This window comes from Nilaparvata lugens, chromosome Y, assembly GCF_014356525.2.
Source record: "Nilaparvata lugens isolate BPH chromosome Y, ASM1435652v1, whole genome shotgun sequence".
NCBI lineage: Eukaryota > Metazoa > Arthropoda > Insecta > Hemiptera > Delphacidae > Nilaparvata > Nilaparvata lugens.
Genome location: NC_052519.1, coordinates 1239001 through 1259295, shown reverse-complemented (window position 1 = coordinate 1259295; position 20295 = coordinate 1239001). Strand labels below are relative to the sequence as shown.

General features: G+C 34.3%; 1 protein-coding gene across 1 annotated transcript; it reads right to left on the bottom strand.

The window, feature by feature from the left end:
- Nucleotides 1-8098: 8098 nt before the first annotated feature.
- LOC120355215 (upstream stimulatory factor 2-like) lies at nucleotides 8099-18365 on the bottom strand. Its single transcript, XM_039443548.1, has 4 exons — nucleotides 18229-18365; nucleotides 16964-17076; nucleotides 14985-15119; nucleotides 8099-11258 (listed from the first exon to the last, which is right to left on the bottom strand). Exons 1-4 carry the CDS (start codon nucleotides 18326-18328, stop codon nucleotides 11043-11045), a joined length of 564 nt encoding a protein of 187 aa, XP_039299482.1. The 5' UTR covers nucleotides 18329-18365; the 3' UTR covers nucleotides 8099-11042.
- Between the last annotated feature and the right edge of the window lie 1930 nt (nucleotides 18366-20295).

The window sequence follows — 20295 nt, the reverse complement described above, 5'->3', positions numbered from 1 at the left end:
ACCATGTTTTTCACGTTTTTCTCGAAAATGGCTCTAACGATTTTCTTCAAATTTATATCATGGATAGCTATTTATAAGCCCTATCAACTAGCATAAGTCTCATTTCTGGGAAAATTTCAGGAGCTCCGTAATATTCTTTAGAAAGATGGCGGAAAATGACTAAAAAACCATGTTTTTCACGGTTTTCTCGAAAACGGCTCGAACGATTTTCTTCAAATTTATACCATGGATAGCTATTTTTAAGCCCTATCAACTGGCATAAGTTTCATTTCTGGGAAAATTTCAGGAGCTCCGTAATATTCTTGAGAAAAATGGCGGATAATGACTAAAAATCCATGTTTTTCACCGTTTTCTAGAAAACTGCTCTAACGATTTACTTGAAATTCATACCATGGATAGATATTCAAAAGCACTATCGACTGGCATGAGTCTCATGTCTGGGAAAATTCCATGAGCTCCGTAATATTCTTGAGAAAAATGGCGGATAATGGCCAAAAACCAGGTTTTTCACGGTTTTCTCGAAAACGGCTCTAACGATTTTCTTCAAATTCAAGCCATGGGTAGCTATTCATAAGTCCTATCAAATGACATGAGTTTTTCCCTTGGAAAATTGCAGGAGCTCCGTAATATTCTTGAGAAAAATGGCGGATAATTACTAAAAAACCATGTTTTTCACGATTTTTTCAAAATAACTTGACCGATTTTTTTCAAATTCATACTCTGTACAGTTATTTATCAGCTCTATTAACTGGCATGAGTCTCCTTTCTGGGAAACTAATGGGGGGTCCACCCCATCCTTGAGAAATGGTCTTTGTAACCTCCTCCTTCTCGTGCATGATAGAGGTAGGTAGAGCAGTTCATAAAAAGAACACATAGTCGAGATATTTCATCTGTAGAACAGCTGTTTTGACGACTTTAAAAAAATGACGACTAAAAAAATCATTGAATTTCACAATTTACACGAAGGAAAAAGTACTCTGAAAACAATTATATATACACATATACAAAAGTCTGATCGTAGTTTCGAATATGAGCAAGGAAAGTTGTGTGAGTGTACCACACCAGATTTTTTTATCATTTAGCCAGCTGGAATTAATTAGATGCTATTAATGTAATTTTTCAATTAATTTAAAAAAGCTGATGCCATTTGGCAGGCTGGTATCACACTGACTGTCCTTTATGCGCCGACACATGATTTCAGCTGAATAATACTCAACATAATTATTTCATTTATAAGTTCTATATTAATGTTAACGTCTGTCTGCCTGTCTATTGACTGTAACATACGCGTAATTGATAATACTAATTTGTGATAGCAGTTGCTATGATATTGACAAATTTTCTATGACAATTTTTTTTGTTCAGTGTTAAAATTGTGAGTAGAGCTACTATTAGTGTTTACTAACACTCGATTATTCAATGTAGGTACCCATATATTTCATTTTTGTATCACTAGTAGTTCTGTGAACAGTAGACCTCGCGCAGTTGTAACGACTTCCCAAACCATAAGCACATCCACACTGATACACTAACTATTTATTTGATCAGATCATGCTTACACAAGATTTAATTAACTTATAACGCTTTCCAGAATTTAGCGCGAGAAAACCAGAAGACATCTAGGCGCCCAGACGAGCTGTTATAAGTTCTTTGCATCCTATTTAATAGTGCATAAAAATTGCATTCAATGAGGCATGCAGTTTATAGTCTACACAGATGCTAATTTTTTGCCAAGTTACATAGAGATATTGAATTGCATGCGTCATGGCATGCAATTTATAGTCAACTCGACAGCTGATTTATGAAGAATAATTCTATAGTTTGATCTTCACTTCAATATTGACGTATGAAGGAGGCTCCTTTTTCCTTTTATATTATCCTTGAAATGTCAAATTTCCAAAAACCTTGTATATACGTCGACGCGCAATTTAAAAAGGAACATAAATATACCTGTCAAATTTCATGAAAATCTATTACCGCGTTTCGCCGTAAATGCGCAATATATAAACATTTAAACATTAAGAGAAATGCCAAACCGTCGACTTGAATCTTAGACCTCACTTCGGTCAATTAATTATTAGTATTATCTTTAATGTTGAGATCATTGAAACGTTTTCATATATATGTGCAGGTTTCGTCATTAATTTTCTTTTTAAATTCTGTATCGAAATCATGTATCATATGACCACGTTCCTATTTGAAAAAAGAAGTTGTATTAAAAATGAAGTTGGATCCAAGATGGCGGAGTATAGTTTTGAAGCGATAGAAAGTAGTTTTTTTTTCAAATGGAATAGGATCCCCATGGAACCTAATGTCATATCATACTACTTGTAAAAGAGATATTTAACTGTTTCCATAATAATTCTCTTTAACTCAGGGTATAATTACAAATTGCGGATTTCAGAGATCAATACAACATTTCATGAGCGAGTTCTATAACCCAGGGGTCACTAGTTATTCTATTAAAAAACAAATCAACTGTCAGCTGGATTATAAATTACATTCAATATTTTTTATATAAATACGAGTAGCCCTTACAAAGAAAGCAAGTAGGTAATATCGGAGTATGGAGAAAATTCCTCTACTCTCATAATATTATTATCCTGAAGAAAACACAAATTGAGTCAGCTGTATTTCGTCTATTTTTGCAAATTGGTTTTTAATGCCTAAGGGCATTAAGGACCGGTTTCCGAGCTCGGGATTTAGTTAAGTTCTATACTTTAAACAGCTGGAGTTGGAAAATTTGCTTTCCAAAATGAGGCATAGTCCACGTTTAAATTAAATTTTCGAAAAACTAGAAAGCCGGTTAAGTTTTAATTGTGATTAATTCCACGAGAACCAATCAGAGAAGCCGTTCTATCAAAAAGGTCTTCTCTGATTGGTTCTCGTGAAATTAATCACGGTTAAAATTTAACCGGATTTTGTGCAACCAGGCTGTATAAATACAGTGTTTCGCTGTAAATGCGGAACACCCATCAAGAGAAAAGCAAAACCGTCAACTTGAATCTTGGACCTCGCTTCGCTCGGTCAATGAATAATATTTTATAGTCTCATTATTTCTTTGATCAGAAGTAGATGATGTATATAGCGATATTGGAGTATGAAGGGTTTCACTAAAATTACTATTGCCCAGGTCAGTAAAATAATTGAAAACGTGAATCTTTTGCTTTGATTGTTTTCTATTATAGATATGGCAACAGGAATTTATTTTGGTTGTTTCTCCATAAAAGTTTTCTATTGATACTACTAGTCTATATATCAATAATAATTTTTATTGATTTAAATACTATTTATATATCATTAAATATTATTTATTACCCCGTCACATTATATTATGATGAAGTGGGGTATCATTTTTTAAGAATGTGCAAAAACAGTACGGTAGGACTAAAACTTTATTCTGATTATTACTTTTGTGAGATAAAGGAATAAGTAGGTAATCAATAATATTAAATACTATAAATAAAAATACTGAAATGGAGTTTTTTTAAACGAATAAGTTTTTCAAAAATTAATATTCTTTTGAGAAAAATTATCTATTCAAAAATACCATGAAGAAAATATCCATGTACATTTACTGAATCAAAGCTCGTACTGTATATGTCCAACTACATTTTCTATTTCACTTGTGGCTTCAGTTCCATTGTGCATTATGATCACTTGACCTAAGTTAGCAGGTTGAATAATGAAAAAAATGAATTCTTTATCTGACATTGCAATTGGATTATAATAATGTTGTTTATCCAAGTTGATAAACATTTGAAAAATATTTTGAAAAGATATTAGGGGAATATTTTAGGACTGTGACATGATACACACCACATACCTGAAAATAAACTATTCATTTTTTGAATTTTCTAAATATTATTATTACTGTATTTTTGTTTTGCTGTTTTTATTCATTTTTATAATGAAACTTCTTCTGAATGTTTATTTCAAATTTTGATGATTGTAATTTCACACTACTTTGCATGAATTCATTAGAAGTAAAATGATGACATGCTGAACTTCTGAAAGCAAACTATTTTTTTTTTTAATTCTTTATATCATTATTGTATACAATTTTTGTTTTGTCGTCTATATTATGAGAATCTCACTACATGTTTCTTACAAATTTTTATGATTGTAATTTTACATACTGCATTGACTTATTGATTTAATAAAAGAATATAAACATCTGAAAACAAACTACCGTATTTCCTTCTTTGAATTTTTATATTATTGCATATAATTTTTGTTCTGTCATCTTTTATTATGAGACTCTTCATAAATTTGTTTCTTACAAATGTTGATGATTGTAATTTTATGCCTTGGTATTTGAATATTACTCAAGAGAATATACAAAATCTATCTGATTGTTTTTTTCATACTACATTTTTACTTATTTTTGGAGGAAAAAATAAATATCTATTATTCTGATTTCAATTTTATATATCATTGACTTATTCCTGAAAATAAAATAAAAATGTATTAAGTTATGCTGAATATATATTTTCCAGCTCATGATCTTGGTACCTGATCTGATTTCTCAATAGTAAACCGTTCCTAAACTCGTTATGTCCAAATTACAGTTCCAAAATCCATCAATCCAAACTATTTTTCTATTTTCTCACAAAACTCGTGTCACTTGATTTTCTATAGAAGTGTGGAAATTTATTTCATGAATAAACTCCTATGGATGTGTTGTCCAACGTTCAGAGAAATTATAATTCAGAGGACAAGAGTATAAACTATATCCATAGATTCATATCATTTCACATCTTTTCCGAAAAATAAAATTATTACGCATCTGAAACAAACAGAAATTATAATTCAGAGGACAAGTATAAACTATATCCATAGATTCATATCATTTCACATCTTTTCCGAAAAATAAAATTATTACGCATCTGAAACAAACTTTTAAAATTTGTAATCTTAAAATCTTTAAATTCGTATTTGCGCGCCTTTTTTGGAGAATGAAGCTTGGAACAAGGGATTCATAGAGCTACATATTTTGAAAGCAAATTATTCCACCTGGAGCGCTGAGAGCTGCCTACGTCATGGATTAGCTATATATAGTTTGTTTACAATGTCGACAGAGTGGTAAATGGTTTGTTTACAAAGTCGTCCGAGCGCTCCGTCGTCCGAGTGGCTGTCTCCCGCCTGTAACTACTAAACAGTCAACAAGTGAATAATGTTAAATTTTTTTAGGAGCAGATTCAAGTTACTTCACATTGATCTGAAGTTAAAATTACCCTGACAAAGAATTTAAAACAATTTTTTTTCTATTTCCTAAATAAAATTAGAAAAAATGACCCAAAACATACCGCTATTTGATATACCGTACGTAGGATTAGACGAAGACTCGAAGACAAGACATGTCGCGTCGCGAATCGAGTCGCGATCAGATACAAGGCTGCCAATTGCCAAGAAAGCAAAAAACTGAAATGCAGTTCAAAATTTGTTATTTAAGTTACGATTGAATTCTTTTCATATACATTCTTGATTCTGGAGAAAAATATTGATGAATTGATGAGAAATATCACTATTTTCCCATATTTAGATTAATGCTGATTTGTAGACGGGTGCGAACTGTCTGAACGAAAATATACTTTCAAGAATTTAAATTGCTCGAATGGAGAGTAGCCGTTATTTTTATTTTTTTTAGGGACGGATCCAAAGGCTCAACCAAAGCTTATTGTGTTGTGAGTAGTATGTTAGTTAGGCAAACCAGAAACCAATACCTGTGTCCTTTACAAGAGTTATTCCCTATGTTAACATCTCATTCATCACCTGGTTGCTTGTCATAATCCAGTGTGATATGCTTGGCTTCAGACTGATTGGTCCTCGTGACTAATGAGTTCCACTCCTGGCCTTCTTTGAAGGTCCTTCCGCTGAGGAAAGGGTCGCCAAATTGCCTCTAGGGCGCCTGGCTACCCTTGACTCAGCCTCTGACCCACAGTGGATAGCATAACCTATAATTTTTATTCATTAATAACTCCACCCTCATTGTATTATCATTCATCTCATCATCATCACCTAGGCTTAAAATGATTCTAGAAAGTCGCCTTTGTAAAATAATAAATAAATAATAATTTGTGCATGGAGTTTCATCCATCTCTGGTCTCTTGGGTTTTTCTTTTTGCCCCTCCGAAACTTTGCAGGGTCGAAAGCCTCACTTCTCCCAAGAAGTTTTGCCTGAATGGCTGTCCTTCTTTGAGAAGTCTACTGAGAAGTGGTCTCCCTCTTCAGTTGGGATGATGAGCTTACATCATACATGTCGTGATCAGTAGAAGCCTTCACAATGTTGATCTCTACATAAGAGTGCAACGGAACCTCCTGTTTTCCTGAAGCACCCATTCCAGTTTAAGGAACCTGCCCTGATGGGGCAGATCCCGTGGGTTTGAAGGCAAGGCAACTTTAGTTGTTCAACCAAAGGTTCAATAGCTAGGAAAGTGGAGTCAACCCAGACAGAGCCCCGCATGTCCAGGCAAGGCCAATTACTACAGGAGGGCGCCTGGTATCCTGCAGGAACCGTTAGAGACACCATGTAAAAGTACCATCCATCAGCACGGTCCACATAGCAACTTGGGTTGGCCTAGGAAGAAATAAGAATATGTCCAAGGAAGGTCGACAGCTAGAAAAAAAATGGCTCAAAGATGAGTCAATGGAAAAATTGCCTCAACAATGCATCTTGAAATTGAATGCTACTGTATTCGAAGATTTGTAGAGTAGACTCTAACATTATATAATGATAAATTCTCTTTATTTAAAGTTTTCTATTCATTCTTATAGCAGCTTTAATGTTGAGGGGGGGGGTTAAATTATCAACGCTGCAATATGTGTCAACTTAGCGGTTCCTCACCCTTAAGGCCTGGCAGGACAGCCGGGTAAATTCAGGATCTATTATCCGTTCTTGTACAAACTAGGTTCAGACTAAAATAAGAACAAAATCTCTGAGTAGGTATGTGTGTGTGAGGAGTGAGAGCGCCAGAGGGAGAGAAAGAGCGAAATAGTCAGTCTTTCATGAAAGAACTCACTCCCAATGAAAAATCTATTCACAATTACAGGCTTGCATAATTAATTGGTTGTTGTAGGTTCAGGGACTGGCGTAAAAATGTTCCTAGCCCTTTCAACTGTCAGCATTCATTATGAATAACATCAATGCTTCCCATTCAGTCGATGCTGACCGAGTCAGGTACTCTACAGTATGGTTCACCTTCAACAGTCACCATTCCTTATGAAATACATCAATTCATCAATTTCACCTAACGCTGACAGTGTCTCACTGTAAAGCAGCACAGAGAAGAGATTCCACACATCCGGTCTATCATAGCAGAACTCTCCAGAAGGGTCTGGAGGTGTGGCGAAACATACGACCAATGGCAGTGCATCATAAAAGATTTGAGAATAATCTATGTTTCGAGAAATTTTTCACATCAATGGGAATAGAAAGCTTACTAAATTTTCAATAGCAGTGAACGCAGTGCATTTTAATTACAAATTCGTGGACGGAATACGAAAAGACTTATTAACGTTACGTTCTGTTTATGATGAAATTACATATCTCATTCAATGGATTCCGAGACATTCCACACTAGTCATATTATAGTTGTAATTTGGAGCAAATTAATTAAATTTTTGAACACTTACTTTACAGGTAAAATAGTAATTATCATATTCCAACTTATAGGTACTGTACAGTAGTATCTATAGAAACTAAAAAATATATTAAAATGCTAAAAATTGATAATTAATAAAAAAATGGAAGAAAGATACGAAATATTTTCTGTAAATGGTAGTTAGTCAAGTGTGAGCACAAGTGAAAAATGGAAGTGTTGAATTAATAGGCTAGATTCAACTTCGAGACCTCCAGTTAATAGTGTTATTACTGTACCTACTAAGAACTAAAACATAGTGATAATTACAAATTACGATAAGTATAAAGGAGAAAATAATTTTCATGAACTCTTATTGTAATAGAATGACTGGCCTATATTTTTTGAATTTAGATTCTACTTGAAGTTATTAGCAATAATAATTAATTGCACCAGTTGAACTAGGCTTATATTGTATTTTTATCACAAATTGTAAATTTTTCTTTCAAAATGCTTAGTTGAAGATTTCAAATAGAGAGTTAGGGTGAAGATTTCAAATGTTATGTAAGACACTATTGTCATTGCCTTCAACAAGATATTTAAATGTATTATAAAATAGTATCACTTTGCAAACTTGCCATGCAACAAGCAATGAGTATGAGGTTAACAGTTTCAATTCAAACGGTTATAAATTATTACAAATAATTGGTATTAAATCATGTGAAACTGACAAGGAACCGTAATATCCATTCTAAATATGATATAATATGATAGGTATCACTAGAACATAAATTCCACTTCATAGTAACATAATAACACTTTTATATAGGCTACTAAAATGATACAATCATCTGACCAACGAGTTTCACTATATAATCTAGGACGTGATACATTTTTTGAAGCTTGTTTGCAAAAACCGTTATCAATCATCTTGAGTCAGCTTAATCTTTCAACTGAATGTTACTGATAGAGGATTTAGATTGATTTCGTTCGGTGCAAACCAGCATAATTGTTTTTGGATCAAAAGATAAATAATTATTCATTGAAAACCAATCAACTATTTGTAATAGTTATCAACCGTTCTTATCCATCGTGGAGCAAATTAATGAACTTCAAATAGGCAAGCTCCAGCTTCCAAATGGCAAGAACTGCAAGCATGTAACTGTGGTCAGCTAGGATTTGCCGAATATTAGAGATAAAAATATGTTAAAAATGTTGAGAGGTTAGCATTAATTGATTGTGGTGATTTATATCCCACGAGGCTGGTGGCTTAGAAACAGCTATGCCAACCATACTAACCAACAATTAGGGCTGACAAATCATGTTGAACATTACTGAAATACCAATAATGAGAACCAGATTTATTATAAGTGTTACAGAAAATCGTTACTAGAAAAGGATGAATTTAATGAAAGGATAGTGAATTTTCAATTTGACTTGATGCCAAAAAGATGTTAAATTTATGTGAGAATCGACTTCCATGTGCATGGAATGATTTTTTCAATGTTTTTGGTGATGTTGATGATTTCATAGGCTTCTGCGTGAGAAATGGGGTAGATGAAGATGAGAGATGAATAGGCCCATAATTTTGAGTAAAGTTTAAACCACCGAGGAGTGATTCCCGAACTCATGTTTTTTTATCGGAGCTGGGCTTGAGCAACCACCCTCGAGGCGGCAGAACATTGCGGCAGTGAATTTTCTGATTTCTACTTTCTCGGTTGATCTCAACAGAGATGTCGCTGTGGAATATCGATACTTATTTGCAAGGAAGTAGTAAGTTCCCTTGTTACTTCACTGTTACTTCTTGTGAAATGAATCACTTTCGGCCACTATTGAAGTCAGTATTTATGAGTGAAGTGTGCTTTGTATTTCAAATCAATCAAATTTCAAATTTGGCGAGTCCGGTCTCACAAGATCTCAAACTATCCATGGATAAACTGGAATAATGAGGAATGTTTGCACGAGATGTGTGACTCGAACCACGAGAAAAAAAACATTCAACCAATGCTTAAAGTTCCATGCCTAGTCCACACACTCTCGCCAAGTCGCTGGGCACGTTGGTCTTGCTACCCACACTGCAATGTGACCAGTGCCTGGGATATATATTTGTGAATGCTCGGCTGACCACTCGCCTTCGCTTGTCACGTCTCGTCAAAAATCGGAGCGAAGGCGAGTGCTGGCAATCCAGTCATCAACACTCTCGCACTCGGTGTCAATTATACGCACTTGATGAGAGTGTGGATGCAGCATAAAGTGTATCTCATCAGAGTGATAGCCCTGTCTAGACTGCAGCCTATACGACTTTGGTGTCCAACTTGGAAACACCAACAGTAAAAATGCAATGCTGATCTCCCCGAAGCTGGGTAAACAATTTATAAATGACAACAAATTCCTTCTATCCAAATTTAGCCTGAACACCATGTGAAGGCCTTTCCTGTGTATATAATCCCCAATCATATTAATAATCCAATAAACAGGTGCAAACTTCATTTCAGAGTTGAATAGACCTAATTACACACACACAATTCAAAAGCATATTAGGGCATCATAAAAAAGCAAAAACAAAATAAAGTATCAGTTCAAAACCAATGTCTTATCAAGTTGATAAAAGAAATTCGGCTCGTTCCTAGCTGACTGGTTCGTTTAAGGTACTTTTCCCTGGTGACGCAAAACTCTAGCTCATTCCTCCACTGAAGAGTGAATCATTATTGGATCAAGAGCTAATTGGAAGTATCACCCAGGCGGACAAATATGTTTTGCAGAACTTGCTCTTTCGCAGTGGAAGACAAATTGAAAGAACCCATTGCATTAGTCATGCTACGTACGGTTTGTAGAAGTAGACGGTAGTGTACTTAAAAAACTAGGAAACTAAGTACAGTCACCACCACCATAAAGAAAAGATAACATAAGAAGATATACCATGATATAGGTAATTTATGTTCAAATTTTCAAGCCGATATTTTGTTAACTCAAGCCAATTACTGTCTATTATTAAGTTTTGTTGGTGTGAAGAGTGTAAGAACGACACAGTATGAGAGACTACCAGGGTCACATAGCTTCTCCAAAAATAACTACTAGGACTATCGGCTAGAGTTGAAATTTAAAATTGGAACAATTCGCCCTATACCATGGGTATCTTATGCTATATTTTCTCTATGCCTCCACTAACCAAGGTTTCAAACTCATATTCGCCAATCTACTGAAATTCTAATGAGAAACAGACAATTGAATATGGAAAGACATCGGGAAGACCTAAAATTTAGTCGAAATAAACGCATGATTACTACCAACTTCTTCTATAACCGTGATTTTGAAGGAGCTAAACCATTACTCCGCTAGGACTTAGGGTTTCGCGTCACCAGGTAGGTAAGAGCACCTAGGAATGGTGGAGAGAAAATATGCACTCTCTACCAACCGTACTTCTATTCAATCTAAATCAAACAGTGTAGACAGAGATGAAGGCTATGAAAGAGGATCTGAATTGGGTATGATGCCATGCTGTACTAGCTGCTCCCTTAGTTGGTGGTTCTCCAGTTTCAGCGAGTCCATTTGCCTGGAAACCATTTCCAGTTCAGCAATCAGCTGTTCGTTCTCCTTCATGTACTCGTGGAGACGCGTGTTCGACTGCTTCAGTTCGGTTATGTAGTCACACGCCTTTGCAAGAATGCCACCCTTACTCTGAAATCCGCAAAAAAATAACTTTCTAAATACTGTAATATAAGAGATATTATTTAATGCTAGTATGTAACCAGTGCTTCGCACTGTGGAAAATTTGGTGTTGTAAAATGCAATCTCCTTATGTCCAGGAAACATAGAATATAGAATAATTAATTTATTATTTGTTTAAAATTATGTGTATTATCTTCATAAGAGTTGAAAATGTCCAGCAAAAAATGGATTTGATATGTCTCGAACCCGCAACCTTTGATTCATTAACCACACTCGCTACCAACTAAGCTACGAAGCCACTTGGAGAAAGCCCTGTTTGGTTGGGCTTCTATAGTTACATAAACTTTTAATCACAAATTGAATTAAATTGTTTTGATTATTAAATGAAAATTAATTGATTAATAGTACAGTAATAAAAATAAACCTATGTTTATACTAGGTAAATTCAGAATCTTTATGCAAAATTTCAAGTTAATCAGTTCAGTAGTTCAGACGTGATGATGCGTCATTCGTGTATTTCCTATTCCGTAGCTACATGTAGCCTACATGACAATTCTTTCCTTTATTATATTATAGAAGATTAATCAGCAATGGAGTCTGTTTAAATATCTTAATAAATTCTTAGCCATTTGAAGCAACCATCTTTATTTACGTAGATAACAAACTAAACTCAGTAAACAACTTATTATTTTATCAAACAGTTATCATGTGATTAAGTAACATCACATGATATACAAACATCTTCCCCTTTTACTTTCTCAAACATTTCCTTTTTCAACCTTTCCTTTGATTTCATCGTATTCTTAAAAACCTCTCATTTCTTCTTAATATTCTTCCACTATTGGACTTCACCACATAGGACCGTGGGGCATCAGCTTCATTAATAACTACTCCAGGCTCCCATAATTTTGTTCTCCAATCTTGGATATAAATGGGCTGATTTTCTTTGAAATAAGATACATGTTTCCGTGACTGCTTATCGTATGTTTCTTTCTGTTGAAATTTATGGTTCTTCATTTGCACTGCTATTTCTTCCCGAGGAAGTTGATGAAGTTTCAAACTATCTTGAGGATAAGGGAACTTTGTTCTTATCATTCGACCAAACATTAACTGAGCAGGAGAATAATTGAGACCCGCAACACAACTATTCCGATAGTTAAGCAAACTCAAGTTTAAATCGGTTTTGCTTTCAGCACACTTTCTTATCATAGTCTTTGCTATGTTCACCCCCTTTTCAGCTAAGCCGTTAGACTGAGAATAACGAGGACTTATTGTAATAATTTTAAAATCCCACTCCTTTGCGAACTGTATCATTTCTTGGGAGCCAAACGGATTATTATCAGCTATTATAATCTGCGGAATTCCAAACCTGCCAAATAACTGGGATAAAATAGATTTAACAGCCGAACTTGTCTTACTGTTCATTTTTGTTATTTCAAGCCACCTTGAATAATAATCCACAACTATGAGATAAGCTATTCCTTTTACTTCAGCTATATCCACTCCAATTTTAAAAATGGAAAATCGGGTATTTCATGAGAAAACATTGGACTTCTTACATTGGACCTTCTATATTTTTGGCAAAGCGAGCAGGATTCAGCCAGATTCTTTATGTTTGCTCTTATTCCTGGCCAATAATAAAATTTTGAGGCAATGCTGTTCATTTTTGTTTCTCCTAAGTGCGTTTCATGGAGCCTATTCAAGATAAAATCTCTCAAATTCTTGGGTATAATAATTCTTGAATTATAATACAATAGACCCTTGCTAAATTGTATTTCATTTCTTATTTTGAAAAAATGCCTTAGTTCTCCTCCATCAACAATGGTTGATGTTTGTATATCATGTGATGTTACTTAATCACATGATAACTGTTTGATAAAATAATAAGTTGTTTACTGAGTTTAGTTTGTTATCTACGTAAATAAAGATGGTTGCTTCAAATGGCTAAGAATTTATTAAGATATTTAAACATGGCGCAGTCAAGGAATTGAACAGAAAGGAAAATGATAACGACAGGATTGAGTGAGTAATAAGATTGGGTAATTATCGTATTATTATATTTTTTCTTAAAAGACGAACATGGATTTCAACAAGCCAGAACCGTTACTATGCAACGGGGAAAATGTTTCACAAAATTTCGAATCATTCAGGAAAAATATCATAAATTATTTAATAGCGACTGAGACAAATAAAAAATCCAACCAAATTCAAGTTGCAAGATTTAAAAACTTGTTAGGCAATGAAGCTTTGATTTTATATGAATCGTTACAAGATGTGGATGAGCCAGAAACGGTAGAATCAATATTAAAAATATTAGAGAGCTATTGTTTACCAAAAAAGAATGAGATCATGAATGTATACAATTTTATAGCTTGCAACAAAAGGAAGGTCAATCATTTAATTCATTCTATGCAACTTTGAAGGGGCTAGTGACAAGATGCGAATTTGGGGAACAAGAGAATAAGTTATTGAAAGCTATGATTGTGCATTGGGCTTAAGGTCGAAAGAAATGCAACAACGTGTGTTGCGAGACAACGCCTTGTTGGAGAAAATAATTGATTATTGTCGCAGTGTTGAAATAGGTGAAAAACATGAGAAGTCAATAAATGGAGAAAAGTCTCGAAAGGAAGTGCACCCAGTTTCCAAGTATGATAAAAGGAAAACAAACTCATATCAGAAGATTGTATGCGGCTATTGCGGAATGCAGCATGTAGAAGGTAGGAGCTGCCCAGCGTCTGGTAAAAGCTGTAATAAATGTGGTAAGATGAATCATTTTAGCAAAATGTGCCTGAATAAAGCTAGAAGAAATAATTTCAGAGTGAGTGAGCAAAGGCTACCTCAACCATTACATAATGTTGTGGAAAATCCAACAGCAATAGAAGAAGCTCACGTTTATTGATTCAGTATATCTAGTTAACACTGTCAATGAAAAGGCTTGGTTCAAAACATTATTAATTGAACATAACTCAGTAAACAACTTATTATTTCATCAAACAGTTATCATGTGATTAAGTAACATCACATGATATACAAACAGAGTGTATTGTTAATTGCATGCAATCGGTCTGACTAGTTGACAGTATGACTTGTAGGACATTTGCTTACAACAGATGATTAGTATTGTTGATACGTCAACCCAATCAGCCATTGCTCGTTTTCAGACCGATATCTCGTCAACACGACACGAAAGGACAGAATTTACTCTGATGGACAGTATTGGAGGAGGCTGTGGTTTATAACTGCGCGAGGTCTAGTGTTCACTGAACTACTAATAATATGTATTACCTATAATATGAATAAATGTATTATATACAGTCTAATATTATATTAATTTGAATAAAATTAGACTAGAATTATTGAAAGTGAAATGTAACTAACTTATCTTTATGAAATGTTACTGTTTATACAATTTAGGAGAAGAGCAGTTTCGGGCTCAGTCTGTTTCTTTCTCTCTCAGTCATAACTACAATATGATTTGTAATTGTTTCAATAAATAATAATAATATCTGAATATTTACTTGGAAACAAATGCCGTGACTACAACAGAAATGAGTCATTGAATAAAAATATAAATTAAATAGTTTGTGCAAAATTCTTAACTGACTGAACATACTCAACATACTCGTATTATAGGTTGCGACCTGGCGAGGTTCAAGTCATTATCTCAAAGCAACCCAATTTTATAGCTGGTTGTCGTATAATACAGCTTATAATAATCAACGTTAGTGCCCTCACCTGTGTTTCGAAGCCCTTAGAAGTGTCCTGAGCGCAATCAGGAATTATCTTACTGAGGTTCATTATCCAGTTATTGATTTTATCCCTACGCCGCCTTTCCACTTCATTGTGAGTTGCTCGTCTCTTATCAACTCTCTGAAAAAATAGATTGAAAACCTTGAACTTGTACAACAAATTTAATTCACAAATCAAATATTCTTTATTCCATAAAAAACCAAAGATTACATTGAAATGCAGACCATGTTACTGGAATATCAAAAATGAAAAAAACTATGTAGGATTATACCTAAAACCTATGTATAAGAAAAGCTATCAAATTAATAGAGACGATCTTTGTGCCAATAAACAGACTGAAGCAGGCTTTCTGACGTCTCCCAGCCCTGGCTGTATAGCCACCCCTCCACCTTACGCTTTAATGCAGCCACACTGCATTCATCCATATCAGCTCTTATCTCAGCAGGCAAATTACGATAGACCATTTGAGTAAAATAAAAAGGTGTCCTCAGCTCCACTCCATGCCACATGCGGCGTCGCAAAACCCAAGTTTTGTATCAACATAGCTCTTGAAATGTATAACCAATAAACCAAATTATTACGACCTCCTATACTAGCTTCGACCATTCTTGTAAAACATTACACTTTTTAAAATTTCTGAATCTCAATCTGCTAGTTTTGTATAATGTACGAGGATCAATAAGTATGAGACAAATCAATTCTTCTCAAAAAACGGCCGAATTGATCATCAGAAAACTTTTAGGCCATGAAGCTGATAACTCGGGTATTCCCCAGACACACCAAGCATTAAAGATAGAACTATAAAAATGAATAAATTGTATTTTTACCCTATTTAAAATTATTCATTTCTATTTTTCTCCTATATTTTATGCTTGGTGTGGGGATTGCCTGGGCCACGCTTCGCGGTAAATGCATCGTTTTAATGAACGATGCAGGGAGTCTTATAATCCTGATATTATAACCTAACCTACCTGATTTTTAAATGTAACTCCCATTTTTCATGCAACTTTATTGGAAATAAATTTGATCTGGAATCTTACAATGACATCTGATGTTGTTCAATCATATTTTCTAAGTAGCCTATAAGCGCAATTTCATTCAGTTTACAATGACAAGTCCACTCGAGAATTGCATCGTGGAAGAACAACGTATTTTTAGCCGTAGTAGTTGTAGCATACTCGATTACAAGATGTTCAATGATATAATAAATTATGCTTTACAGGAATAGATAGATTCAATTTTGATATTAATGAATAGATCCCAGATAGATTCGTGAAAGTAACTCATGAGATTGGTCTATGAGATTGCATCTATTTAATGATGGATCGGATATACAGCCCGTCATAAAAATCCACATGGAAATAGAAAGAAAAATAAAAATCTTAGTACCCTTTTTGAAATATTTAATCACAACATGTTTCGGATATTGATGCCATTTTCAAGTGATATGGAGTAAATTTATTTAATTTATATCACTTGAAAATGGCATCAATGTCCGAAATATGTTGTGATTAAATATTTCAAAAAGGGTACTAAGATTTTTATTTTTCTTTCTATTTCTATAAAAGTAGCCCTATACAGAAAAGAGATAAATCCACATGGGTTGTGATATTCCAATTGTCAGTGTTGAATTTGAATTAATTGAAAATAAGCAGAAAAAACTCCAAAAAAGCGCTTCAAAACTACTTTCGTTTTTCTCAAATCTCATGAAGTTACATTGCTAAGCTGAGTTGATTAAGACAGTCATAAATCTCAAACAGAACTTTGAGACTTCAATGCTAGAGTTTTATTTATCACATAGGCCTATCAATCAACCAAGGCGTTTGCAGAACAAAAATATAATGTAGATTTGTTATGCCTATGAGGAATATAAGAATGATCAACACGATCAAGCCAAAAACTCAATAGTAAATAAAATATATTAAGAAACGTAAAAGTACAAAAATTGAAGAGCTAACACTCACAGTTGATGTAGTCCTGGTTATCCCATTCTCATTCCTTGTCGCTCTTGGAGAAAGAGGCCTTTGATTTGTTGGAGAAAATACATCTTGAGGAGATCCTATTACATAGAACTGACCTGTCAGTTAGAAAATAATACATTAATTCATGCTATAAAGTCGAAAAAAGAAGCATTAACTGATTTTAATGGTCGTAGGTAGTGAATAAAGTTGATAAACAGTAGCCTCAAATGTGTATCAGAAATATGAATGTTGGTATCAAAATGTACAGAACAAACTTATCCAAGTGTTTTATCACAGCACCATGCTTTACTATTAACTTCTCTTCTTCATGTGATACGCGATACAAGTTTCATATAAAAATAGTTTCAAATTTCTATTCATTTGCATTCACTCTACTCTTGAAATACTTCTATTTGATTTACTATTGAACCAATTTATTTTTATTCAACTTTTTATGAATAAATAAATTATCAGAGATAGAAAAGTGATAAGTTTATTTTTTACAGTATGACAGCAAGCTTTCATGGGGCGAGCACATTGAGGCAGTCTGCTCCAGGTTGAGCAGGGTGGTTTTCCTGCTGAGAGGTCTTAAATACAGTGTGCCACCTTATTATCTTATCAACTTTGTTATTTTGGCTTTTTTCAGAGCGTGATTTTGTATGGCCTCCCACTCTGGGGTGCAGCCACAGATGTCGTCCGAGTCCTTCGTCTCCAGAAGAGGGCCTTGAGGATTATTTATGGGGCTAGTAGATTAGCCCACTGTCGCCCGCTCTTTATTAAAGAGAGGATCCTCACTGACTTCTCCTATCCCTCTATATTCTCCATACTCTTTGCAGAACAAATGCAGACGTGGGTTGCAAGTGACCCGACAGAGCTCCCACCCGTATGAGACTAGGGATAGACTCAGGCTGGATGTACCCTACCAGAGGCTGAGTAGAACCTGGACTGGGACTATGTCTATCAGCCTCTATAACAGGCTGCCTCTGTTGGCCAGGGATCTGCCAGCTGTGCGGTTTCAAGGGGCTCTGAAGAGCCTGCTGACGGATGACCCTCTGTACTCGCTCCGTGGGTTCTATAGTATGTTGGAGAGCAGTGTGGTGAGTGTTTATTTTCTCATTCGATTTCTGCCTTAGGGAGCTGTTTTTCTAACATTTTCTTGACGTGTCCCAGTGGGCTTCAGTTTAGTGTTCCCTTTTATGAACCTAATTAATTGAATACTAAATACTAAAATACTAGCAATCCTTGAATTTCGTCTATGAAAGCCTTACCATTGAGTTGACTGGACAACAATGCTTGTACATTAGTTTGTTGGGAAGCATTTGAATAAGTAGGACTTGAAGTTGATACAATCTGAGGTACCGATTCCATTGAATCATTTCCTTGAACGTGGACCACACGATAAGTAACTGCTGAAAACAACTGAGAAGAATAAAACACTAAACTTTGAACATGTTGCTGTTTGAAACTATAAATCCAGTCAAAATATAATTTTATTCATTTCAAGAGTGTTGAACACAACTAGCCAGAAAATACATAAGCACCAAAGAAAAATCTTGATAATTTTGTTTGTTTTCACATTCGAACAACAAATTTCAGCTGAAGAAATATCAAGATATAAAATAAATTTCTCTAATTACTGATCAGAGAGGAAAAGAAGATGTTAAAGTATCAAGTATCTAACAGAGTTACATATTTTGTTTAAAATCTGACTGCAAGAGTGCAGATAAAACAACAAGTTTAATGGTTCCTGCAATTACAGTATTATTAAAATGGATTTTATTTTGCCTACTACAGTGGTTGCTTTGAGTATGATCAGATTGGAGGAGTATATTAGCAAATGCACGCGTTGTCGTGCATGACCAAGCGCGCAGCTATGACAAACAAATCCTGGAAAGAGCAATACGAACACAAGCAATGAACGCGTGCACTTGCTGGTGACGTTTAGTGTGAGCAGCTACAGAAAAATCACAACGTGCTTCAATGGCTCTTATCATATTTTGGTTTTCTGCTCATGCATGATCTCACTGCACTTGCACATATATGCATCTAATGTGATCAAACCCTTAATCTTCGATTTACTTAGTGTTGAAGAGTTTTAAAGCATTCTAATCAATATTTAGTATTTGCTGGTTCACAATGGATCCTTTCTCAAGGATTCCGTAAAACTCGAGATCTTCCGTAGAACTTTCGTAAACTCATTAGATTTCATATCGATCAAAAACACAGTTCATACATCATACATTACTGTACTGTTTCCTGTAAGAAGTTGTCAAGAGTCGAATTTTTAGTAAATTGTCAAGAGTCGAATTTATATTAAGGTAAGTGAATTGAGAGGCTGATGTGCAGGAATTTTTCAATGAAGACGTGTCTCAAATACTATCTGGCTAATTTGCCAGTAAGTTTAAGCGCAAGGCCTAAAGGTGCGTCCACACATGCCAAACCGAACCTCGAACCGCGCAGCGATGCGTGAATTCCTCCGAACATCGCGCCGTTCAGCGAAGCGCACGGCGAATTCAACAAATCATATGATAGAACTTAAAAAAAGGACATCTGTTCCATTATTGCTTTCTACCTGACTCCACTCAATCTCAATAATATTGCTTTGATAATTGATATATGTTTAATAATAAGAATAATAATCCTTTCCTTTCCTTTTTCCTTCGTCCTGGTACCCCCAGAAGAAGGGAGTTTAATATAGAAAATATAACAAACAAAAATGAAAAATACACTTATAAAAAGAAATCTTACAAACAAAACAAATGAAGAATAATAGAAAAAGCAAGAATGACAGAAGATAAGAAAAATTCCTTTTCAGTGGAAAATTTCAAAAATTATAAACCAAACGAAATATAAATTCTCCAAACCCTTCTAAAGAAGGTTTGACTGGAGGAGTAAAGTTTTACATTATATTAAAAAAAAACATAGAAATAGTACATTAATATAATCAATCAGTGATCTCAAAATAATAATTTTCATATCAAAAGAAGAAATAATTGTCAATCTTGAGTAGAAAAAAAATTGATACATTGATAATAATTCATTTGATTTTATTGTGTAGCAATATATAATAATAATGATAATAATGATAATAATAATTATTATTATTATTAATAATAATAATATTAATATAACAATATAATAATAATATTATTATAATAATAATAATATAACACCAAACACCCCTGCACAAATTGCTGTCAAACTATCGAACAAATGAGAATGGTCAAACTGGAACCAAAAAGCTCATGAACACACTTTTTGACCGTGAAAAGTACATTGTTCACTACCTCAATTTAAAGCTCTACCTTCAGCTCGAATTGCAATTATCAAAAGTA